At 43.9% G+C, this 10,943-nt stretch overlaps 1 protein-coding gene across 1 annotated transcript; it reads left to right on the top strand.

Annotated features, from left to right (window-relative positions):
* The first annotated feature begins 8,344 nt into the window (after window positions 1–8,344).
* On the top strand, window positions 8,345–9,302 carry LOC143582082 (myb-related protein 315-like). The gene is made up of 3 exons (XM_077064728.1): window positions 8,345–8,477; window positions 8,567–8,696; window positions 8,801–9,302. The coding sequence occupies exons 1-3, from the start codon at window positions 8,345–8,347 to the stop codon at window positions 9,300–9,302; spliced, it is 765 nt and encodes a 254-aa protein (XP_076920843.1).
* The last annotated feature ends 1,641 nt before the right edge of the window (window positions 9,303–10,943 follow it).

A 10,943-nucleotide genomic window follows, 5' to 3' on the forward strand; every position in this document is an offset into this window, starting at 1 on the left:
CCTTACATCCTATCTTCTTCTGAGGAATCCGCAGATGGTCCTCCCCTTGTGCGGAAGAAGAAGACTGCTGCCGGCGTGAAGGGGAAGGAGAAGGCCCCCACAGCTGATCCAGTGGTTCTATCTGACACGGAGTCAGATAGTGAAGAGGTGGCGGGGAAGCCCGGTGGTGAGAAGACCACTGCTCCGGAGGCTACGACCGTTACTTCCGGAGAACCAACGAAGACGACGGTGACCGGTACCAAGAGGCCGGCTCCATCGGGTTCCTCCCCGCCCGTCCGTACGTTCAGGGTCAAGAAAACCCGTAAGTATAATCATAATGCCTTTGTAGATTTGTCACTTCATAATTTTCTTTTAACACTTTCTTCTTTGTGCAGGCGTGGATGTTGACGCAATCCTGGGTGAAACGCAGGGGAGTACCTCCTCGCCAATGACGGTAGGCTCGGTCAGCCTTCCTGAGGCGTCGACCCAGTCGCCTGCGCCTGCATCCGCTGGTCCAGTTGCTCGTTCCATCGAGCCAACTGTTCCGGCCGAGATGACCCCACCGCCGGCCGTGAGTGCGATTTTTACAGCATCCTTCACGGAACCGGCGGTTACTGCTGCGTTTAAGGAGGCGGCGACCGCGGCGGAGACCACGACGGCGACCACGGCGGCTGCCACCATGCCCGCGCCACCGGCACCGACAGCCGGACCATCAGGTACGCGCAGGGCTTCCCGCCGATCTTTGCCACCTTCCCATCTGCCTGACCTGTTGGATGGATTTCCTTTAGGTTCAGGTGATGGGTTTGGCGGATATCGGCCTGTCATTGACCCTACAGGTGCGTAGGGTTCCTTTGTTTTTCCCCTTTTTTTTTTTCATCTTTTCCTTACCGTCTTTGTTTCTTTTGCAGTGTCGGATTCCAATGAAGTGTATGTTCCACGATGGAACATACGCCGAGGAACAACCCTTCGTACCCCTGTGGAGTGCGTGGACTGGGCTCGCCACGCTGCTCCTCATGGTGCGTTGGGGGAAGCCATGGCTAGCTACCAGGAGGGTAGGCTAACCAATGAGCTTCGGGTTCTCCAGGCCCGGATGCAGCCGCGCATCGAGCTGCTTTGTCGTGAAAACGACAAGTTGAAAGCAGCTCGCGCCAAAGACGTATCTGAAGCGCGTGCTCTCCGGGAGGAGAACCAACAGCTGGCGGCAGCTGCCGCCACCAAGGAGAAGGCCTTCAAGGCCCTCGAGGTTGAAGTTCAGGCGCGACTCGAGGCCCGTTCCAAGGCTGCCCAAGCTGTGAATGAACAGCTTCGGCTGGCCAGGGAAACTGCGCGAAACGCAACCGAGAGGGCTGCCCAGGCTGAAGCCGTTGCTGAGCCTCTGCGTTTGGAGAATGAGGAGCTGAAAGGCAAATTAGAGGCTCTCCAACGCGCTCATGATGCCTTGGCAATGGAAGATGCCAAGAAACTCCAGGAAATCCTGGACCAGAGGGGGGTGCTTGACCAAACCGAGCGGAAGCTTAAGGGCGTTGAAGAGGCTGCCGCTAAGGAAGTTTTACTTGCCAACCTTAACAAGAGCGAAGCCGAACGCGCCCATACCGAAGCTCAAGCTGCCCTCCAATGGCTTCTTCGAGAAGCGTTGCCTCAGGTATGTTTAGATTTATCTTCACGCATTTCTTTTGTAAGAAAAGGTTCTAATACTTGTATTTTTTTTCTGTAGGTTGTGCGTCGGGTCTTTTCAGAGACCTCCTACGATGATGCTATGACCGCAGCCCTCAACGCTTCTCATGATGATGGGGAAAAGGCCGGCTTCATGCTTGGTCTAGGGTTTGTTGAGAAAGGCGTCCCGCCTTCGAGCTTCCCTTTGTTCGATGTGGATACCGAAGCCATTTACGACCAAGCATTGAACCAATACGCCGCCTTCCCGCATCCAGTGGTGGAAAAGGTGGATGAAGTAGCTGTTGCTGATGATGGGTTAGCTGTCCTCAAAGCTTTCCTCGAACCACCCCGTTCTTCTGACGGAGCGGGTCCTAGTGGAGGCGGCCCTGAAGCTTGACCCCGAAGATCCCTTTCCATTGCTTAAACTTGTATAGATTCTCTTCTAGGCGGGTAGTAACCCGATCATTCTTGTAATATATTGTTGAAATGTAAATCTTTTTTGCGTATAAGATTGTTATTTCCTTCTTTGGATTCCTTGCTTTATAAACTCATGACTTGCATACTTAGTTTAAGTTAGCAATTTTCCAAGTGTTCTAGAATAAGTTAACCTCTTGAATGTGGTTGATGATGGGTTAAAGTTTCGCTTCCTCTTTCGTGATTGTGCGGGTAGAACCGTCACTTGCACTTGATAGGATGGCTAAACTTTAACCTTTATCTGACCTGCGTGCAGGTTTTCCTCATTTCTAAGTATTTAGGATAAGTTAACCTTTGAACGTGGTTGATAGTGGGTTAAAGTTTCGCTTCCTCCTTCGTGATTGTGCGGATAGAACCGTCACTTGCACTTGGTAGGATGGCTAAACTTTACCCATACCTGACCTGCGTGTAGGGTTTCCTTTTTTCCTTGTAATTTTTTTATTTTATTTTATTTTTTTTTTTTTATTTTTATTTTTTTTTTAGGATAACCTTTGAACGTGGTAAATGATAGTTTAAAGTTTTGCTTCCTTATTTGTGATTGTGTGGATAAGACCGTCACTTGCACTTACAAGGATGGCTAAACTTTACTTTCATCATACCTGCGTGTAGGTTTCCCTTATTTTTAACGTTGTGTTTATGCGGGTTTTGCCGCCTTCCACACGTAACGACTTACTTCTCCCCCTTTATGTGGTAAACACCGGCACCAGTGGGGAGTTCATAAGAATAAAGGTAAACACATTATGAAAGGAGAATCATTTCCATTAGAAGTGGCTCTTGGCCTTTTCTTTACAAGTTTTGGAATTGATCTACATATAACATTTGCGTAATTGAGCTCCATTCCATGTTCTTGGGATGGGAGTGCCATCGAGCCTTTCGAGCCGGTATGCGCCCTTTCCCAGAACTTGTTTGATAACATATGGCCCTTCCCAGACTGGGGCCAACTTTCCTGGGCGCTCTTGGTTCGAAGCCTCGTTGTTACGCAGTATGTAGTCTCCTTCCTTGAAGTTGCAGAGTTTTACCCGCGTGTTGTAGTACTTTTGCATTTGTCGTTTGTAATTCTCTTCACGCACTGCGGCTAAGTCTCTGCGTTCCTCGGTTAGCATAAGATCCAACCGTCTTTCCGCATCATTGTCTTCTGGCTGACTCAAGACCCTTGGTGAGGGTAGACCAATTTCGACCGGGACCATGGCTTCCGTGCCATAAGTGAGGCTGAACGGGGTTTCCCCCGTACTGGCCTTCTTCAGCGTTCTGTTTGCCCAAAGGACGTGCGGAAGCTCGTCCACCCAGCCGGATCTGTGTTTCAAAAGTCTTTTCTTGATGCCTTCGACGATGCTCTTGTTTGCTCTCTCCACCTCACCATTACCTTGCGGGTGTGCCACTGAGGTAAAGGTGTGGGTGATTTGAAGTTCTTTCAGCCACTGTTGTAGCTTCTTGTCAGCAAAGTTGGTGCCGTTATCGCTCACCAAATTCTGTGGAAGTCCAAAACGACAAATTATAAATTCCCAAATAAATTTTTTGATATGCTTTGCGGTTGTTTGGGCTAAAGGTTTTGCTTCTATCCACTTGGTGAAGTAGTCGATGGCTACCACTAGGAACTGAACATTTCCTGCTGCTGTAGGAAATGGGCCTGTCACATCGATGGCCCACTTCTGAAATGGCCACGAAGAAGTGACTGGAACCAGTTCGTTTTTTGGGCGATGCGTGTTAGGTGCGTAAAGCTGGCAAGACCTGCATTTTCTGATGTATGCCAGTGCATCCGTATGCATCCCCGGCCAAAAGTATCCCGCGTTGTTTAGCTTGGCTACAACAGCGCGGGGGCCTGCGTGTACCCCACAGATGCCTTCGTGTACTTCCCTTAGGAGGTAGTCGGCATCTTGGTTGTCCACGCATCTTAAGAGTGGGCCAAGAAAGTTACGTCTGTAAAGGATGTCATTGACGAGTTGATAATTCAGTGCTTTACAGCGTAGTTTTCTTGCCTGTGTTTTTGACTCTGGTAGTATTCCTGCTGCAAGGTAATTTATTATTGGTGTCATCCATGTTTCTGTATTCTGGATGACACAAATTTCCTTGTGCGGGACTGATGGTGCTTCGAGGAGTTCAATGCGGATGTCCTTTCCCAAGTGGGTGAAGGCTAGTGATGCAAGCTTGCTTAACGCATCCGCAGATTTGTTTTCGCTGCGCTTGACGTGTATGACTTTACAATCACTAAAATCACGCATAAGGGTTTTTGCCTGGGCGAGGTACAGGGCCATGGTGTCATTCACAGCCGTGTATGTTCCATTTATTTGGTTGGCCACCAGCATGGAATCCACGTGGGCTTCTAAGTTTTTCACTCCCATCTTACGCGCAATTCTCAAACCGGCCAAGAATGCTTCATATTCGGCTTCGTTATTCGTACTTGGAAAGTCCAGCCGAATAGCGTAAGTATATTCTTGGCCTGCTGGGTTGGTTAATTTTAACCCTGCGCCTGAACCCTCGTTACTGGCTGCTCCATCAGTGTAGAGTCGCCAGACATCATTGACGTCCTGTGCTGGGGAGGGTTGAGCCTCCTCCTGGCACTCTTTTTCCCGCGAAACGGGGACTTCTGCAATAAAATCGGCCAAGACCTGGCCTTTTATGGCTGGTCTTGGCTTGTACTTAATTGCATATTCTCCCAATTCAATTTCCCATTTGGCTAGACGTCCCGATAATTCGGGTTTGCCTAGAACATTTGAGAGTTTGAAGTTGGTGAGAATGGTGATTGGGTTGCCCTGGAAATATCGTCTTAACCTGCGTGAAGCGTGTATAAGTGCTAAGACCAATTTTTCGAGGGTAGAGTACCGGGTTTCTACGTCTGTTAGTACACGGCTAACATAATAGATTGGCATCTGGATGCCCTTTCGTTCTACTAGCAAGACTGCCCCGGTTGCTCTATCTGTTGCGGAAAGGTATAGGATTAACTCCTCTCCCGCTTGTGGTGCTGTAAGCGTTGGAAGTTCGATCAGGCGTGACCGAATCTCCTGAAAAGCTGCTTCCGCTTCTGGTGTCCAGCGGAAGTGCGTTTTCTTCAGGCAGTTTCTCAGTGTTGACACGAAAGGAAACGACTTATCCGCATGGTTTGCCAAGAATCGATTAAGTGCGACTAGTCGCCCATTCAGTGTCTGAGCCTGTTTGATGGTGGTAGGTGATTCCATTTTAACAATGGCTTCGACCTTTTCAGGGTTCGCTCTAAAGCCATCTTTAGTAACAATGACTCCCAAGAACTTCCCTTCTTCCATCCCAAATGAACACTTGCTCGGGTTGAGCTTCATGTTTATCTTTCGGAGCGTGTTGAAAGTTTCTTCAATGTCTTTCAACATCGCCTCAGGCTCGAGGCTTTTGATGACCAAATCATCCATATAGACTTCCAAGTTTCTCCCGATTTGGGCATGAAACTCTTTGTCCATTAGTCGTTGGTACGTGGACCCTGCATTCTTAAGTCCGAATGGCATCATTTTATAACAAAATGTACCATCGGGCGTCCGAAATGCGGTTTTGTCCTGGTCATCAATGGCCATGTGGATTTGGTGGTACCCCTTATACGCATCCAAGAAGCATTTAAGGCGAAATGGCGCCAACGAATCCACTTTGAGATCAATTTCTGGTAACGGATAACAATCTTTGGGGCATGCTTTGTTCAAATCTTTGAAATCTATGCACATGCGCCATTGTTTGTCATTCTTCGGTACCATTACGGGATTTGCAACCCATGTTTGATATCTACTAACGCGTACGATGCCTGCGTCAAGGAGTTCCTTGACTTGGGTTCTACACGCGTTAGTTTGTTCAGGCCCCATTACCCTGCGCTTTTGTACGATTGGCGTAACAGCCGGATCGCATTTGAGCTTATGCTCCGCCTTACTTCGGGGTACACCAGTCATGTCAGCTGGTGTCCACGCAAAGATGTCAGCGTTTTTCTGCAGTAAGCGCTTGAGTAAGGTGCGGGTGGGATCAACAATTGTTGGTCCAATGGTAACGGCCTGGTCGGGGTATTTGCCATTGAAGGCCCATTTTTCTGGTTCAGTGACGGTTGGTTTAGCTTTCTTCGGTTTGGGTTTAGATGAGACAGATGCAATGCATACCTGGGGAATGCCAGAGATCATTGCTACACCCTCAGCTGTTGGCCATCCCATCATGCCGTGGACTGAAGATACCACGGCGTTGAATCTGGGGGTTAAGTAATGTTTCCCACGGATGGCGCCAATGAAGAAACACTAAGTGACCCGGTACAGATTATAGATAATCTGGGGGTTAAGTAATGTTTCCCACGAATGAGGTCTAGCTGAGAAGGCTGTTCTTCAGGAGACCTGCAAAACAAACACCGTAAGCTCGTCACTGAGAAGGGGGGGGTTCCTCCTTGTGACCACCCTCCGGCGTGAGAATCAGACTAGGTTGCTCTGAATATAAGTGTATATTAAGAGATTGCTAGATAACTGGATAGCAGATGATCTTACCATTCCAAGATGTTGGAGTATTTATAGCCGAAGGTAGGTTTTCTAGAAGGTACAGCCGGCTGAATAGTATTCCTGTTCAACCAACAGTAGATTACGCACAGGCCATACTGGTTGGTGGGTAGGTTACGACCAACAGTAACAAAGTCGGCTGCACTATTCCACCAACTGTAGACTATGCACGTCCCACTTACGGTGGATTGTACGCAGGCCATGCTGGTTGGTGAATAGGTTACGGCCAACAGTAACACTATTCCACCAACTGTAGGCTGCGCATGCTCCATAGTAAGGGTTGGTGAGTAGGCAGCGGCTAATAGTGACAACAGTACTAGAGGGTGCTCCTCCTCGCACTGTTGTCTGTGAGCTGTCACCCTGTGATTGGCTCATGGGCTGTTCTGGTCAGATCGTCTGTCCTATCCATACCTTGGTAGGTATGGTACAAAAGATCTTTCAGACTCAGACTGGCTCATTTGGGCGGGATTGTTCCCGCCTTGCTCATTCCTTCACGTGACTGCTGAAGTAGCTAGTGTCTTGTGCGTGTAGCTCTGCTGTCTGCGGGTAGCCTTCCCTGATGGCTTGTATCCGCAACTGCGGGAACAGGCGGGGTACTTCACCATTGGGAGGCTTTCCCTGCGTGTACAGCTTGCGTACTGCGCGTAAGATTCTATGAGCATGGTGGGTCCTGCGGGAGCAGATGGCCTTTGCGCAGACGTACCTGTTCAAGGTGAGTCTTGCGGGACCAACTGGTCTCTGCTGGGACCTACCTCTTCACTTACAGATCTTTTGAATTACCCATTAATTGGACATGAATACCTTAATTTCTACATGTCAATACCGACTTCGCTCAATATATCTCTCAGTTCTGAAATCTAGGTCTTAATTAATTTATGTCCGCTCAATAATTTTTTCCCGGGTTTATTAGAGCTAAAAGAATTCTCTTTAAGCATATCACTACTTTAGTTGGAATATGGTGATTCATAGTGAGTTGCTTAGCATCTATAGTTGCATGGATAAACCACTTATAATCATTTTACCACTAGCTAACATACAATGGTCATGTGCTACTGATGTTTAGTAGCCGCTGTTTTAATTCCATCTAATCTAAGCTTTCATGCAACTTCTAATCACCCCATTCAAATTCGAAGCATTTACAATGAAGCCTCCTTAGGCATCGGGGCTCTGGCCACTATTCACATAATTTTATTTTATTTATTTCATGAATGGCATCATTCCATTCGTGTGTGAACGTACTCCACTAGTTAAATTAAAAGAAACATGCATGTTATAAAACAACTAATGATTACTTATTAATTAATCATACATACACGAACAGGGAAATGCAAATTGGCATCTAAGATGTATGAAGAACTTCCCTACAAAGACAAAGCTGGCCAGCTCTTTAAGGGCCCAAAATCTTATTATTTAATATTCTTCAGGATTTTGATTCCAAAACCTTATAACATTAAAAACAAGACTTTTGCACTATGGCTACAAACTTGGCGTTTTCATTTGTCAACATAATTAAGAACCCACGTCTAGTCGTCTACAATGATTAATATAAACAAAGAGTGGGTGACCATTTTTAGGGTTGTTTTTAATATACATTCATCAACGTCAACTAAAACTAACTGTACATGTTTTAAATATTCAACAAACTTTGTCGGAGGAATCTTGGCTCAGTTTATGAAAGGGTTTGTTTGGTTTTAACTACAAAAAGATCAAGTGAACGTATACGTGCAAGGTTCGGGAAACTTCTTTTTTTAGTGGTCATGGGGAGACAGCCTTGTTGTGAAAGAGCAGGATTGAAGAGAGGTCCATGGACTATGGAAGAAGATCGAAAGCTTATGAATTTTATCATCAACAATGGCATCCAATGTTGGCGAATGGTTCCAAAACTTGCAGGTTTTAATTCATATTTCTCTTTAGTTGCGATCCTAATGTTGCCATGAACTTTCGATCCTAATAATTGTTGATTTTTCGGTTTCATGAAGGTTTGCTAAGATGTGGGAAAAGTTGTAGATTAAGATGGATTAACTATTTGAGGCCCGACCTCAAACGAGGTACATTATCAGAAGCCGAAGAGGATCAGATTATTGAACTTCATGCACGTCTTGGCAATAGGTATCATTTCTTCATCTTTGTTTCTTTGATTTTACATCAAGTAAAGTTTGCATATATGTAATTGTATAATCAAATATTTAACGACTATATTTGGACTATTTTAGGTGGTCTAAGATAGCATCACATTTTCCTGGACGAACAGATAACGAAATCAAGAATCATTGGAACACTCGAATCAAGAAAAAGCTCAAACTTCTTGGAGTAGACCCAAACACGCACAAACATGTTGACGAAGAGAAGAAACACGATTTGGGAGCGAAGAATGAACAGTCCTGCAACATTGTGTCAACTAACACAAACATCCATTTGGATTGTGCCAAGATAGATGAACTGAGAGTAAAAAATGACATGAACTCAAGGATTGATTACAACATGGCGTGCATGAACTTTGATGCAGATATCCATGCATTCACAAACACAAACACAAACCAAGAGACATCGACGACTTCAATTTCAGAAATCCCGAATTCTTGCCTTGGAGATGAATCCTCTTTAGTTAAAGGAGATTATTCTTTTCAGCAATGGGCTGATGGTGTAGATTCATTGATGTTATGGGATAGTTTCAATCAGCAAGAAGACCTGTTTTTCCTTTTAGGAAATTATTAGTTGCAAATGTTATCATTTTTCTGCAAGGAAAAGAAATTGAAATACGAATTCGAATTTTGTAGTGAACAAAGTAGAATGTAATTCCCTTTTTCGGAAATTATTTTATTAGGTGGTTTCGTTGAACCACTGAAACTTAATTAATAAATAATAAGTTGCAATTCTCAATTCTGTCGTTAAAATTTACAAACGACTTGATTCTATCATCAAATTTGCCATGGATGAACAAGGTTGTCTTTATAAGAATGTGTGGGTCTCATAGACTCTGTGCAAGCAAATTAAAAGAGGTCCATAAGTATAAACTTATAAACGGGTCTCTTATAATATAGTTAGTAATAGACCGATAAGTGTAGGAAACATACAAAATATTAAAATAGTTAAGCTAAAATTTCAGATAATCAAACATATTTTATGAAAAATATATTAAAAAAAATGTAAATATTATGGGCTCCCGGGGTTCATGAACTCCGCACAGGGTACTGAGACTCCCGGCATGCGGATGAGTTCTATCGCAAAATTTGTAAGTATTAACTTAAATTACTTCCATCATAAATCTATTACAATACTTATATCCCCAAAATATTTATGTTGTCAATGTGAGGCTAGCGTATTTGGTAGAGGTATATGTCCTTTTACGTTGTGTTTCCGAGTTCTACTCATAGAGAGAGGAAAGGAAATTGAGGGAATGAAAGGAACGAGTGTGTTCCTACATTTTTTTATAGAGAGAAAGTGAAACAAAGATAAAAATAGTGCGTTCCCAAGTTTTATTTAGGTGAAGAAAAAAAAAACAAAAAAAAAATGAATGTGTCAGGTTTTAAAAAGTAAATTAGGAGGGTTACACTTCCTTTCAATTTGTAAGGAAATAGAAAGAAAAGAAAATGAATAAAACATAAAGAGATGGAATGAAAAGAAAGAGAGGTGAAGAGAAAGGAAAGGTATTCATTTCCTTTCATTTCTTTTGTTAAATGAACTCGGGATACAAAGAGATTCGAGGTTCAAACTTGGGCAAATGTTTAGTTTAGAAATGTTGTTGTAAAGTAGAGTAGTATAGCATTACCATTAAAAAAACAAAATATTACTTTGACAAATGATTGTTGTTGAACCATGCAAAGAACTGATGACCAAATACCAAACAACCGATGGCTCAAACATTAGTTGTTCTCCATTATGAGGTGTTGACAACCATTGCTCTAAACTGCTGACGATGCAAACTGTTGACATAAGAACTGAAGATACAACAGCTGTTCTGCAAAGTATTGAAGATCCAAACAACTGATGGTTCACGTTTAACAAAGATCAGTAGTTAGCATATGATTCTGTATAGACAGTTGTTTGTAATAAGTGTATCAATAGTTAGTAACCGTTTTTGTTAACTGTCACTATCACCTTTTTCTCATCAGTAGTTTTGCATATGTATAAAATGAAGAAGAGAGTCTTTTCTACATTAATATTTTTTTACATCACAATACTCACCTGAATTGTGTACTTTCGTACTAGAAAATTCACTGTGAATGATGAGATAAGGTTGAGGGGGAGCAATAGATTGTAATCATTTAATTATAGTTAATGCATAGTTGTTCTTCCTTATGAAAACTATTATTTTGCTAAAATGAATTATGTTGATTAACTCGTTCATTTCATATA

This window comes from Bidens hawaiensis, unplaced genomic scaffold (assembly GCF_021521415.1).
Source record: "Bidens hawaiensis isolate Kalapana, Puna unplaced genomic scaffold, B.hawaiensis_p1.1 tig00031440_1, whole genome shotgun sequence".
NCBI lineage: Eukaryota > Viridiplantae > Streptophyta > Magnoliopsida > Asterales > Asteraceae > Bidens > Bidens hawaiensis.

What these genes read in the sequence shown, in the direction of transcription:
- LOC143582082 (XM_077064728.1), top strand. Translation starts at nt 8,345, where the DNA reads ATGGGGAGACAGCCTTGTTGTGAAAGAGCAGGATTGAAGAGAGGTCCA. An exon ending in AATGGTTCCAAAACTTGCAG is followed by an intron (nt 8,478 to 8,566) that starts GTTTTAATTCAT and finishes GGTTTCATGAAG; the next exon opens with GTTTGCTAAGATGTGGGAAA. An exon ending in CATGCACGTCTTGGCAATAG is followed by an intron (nt 8,697 to 8,800) that starts GTATCATTTCTT and finishes GGACTATTTTAG; the next exon opens with GTGGTCTAAGATAGCATCAC.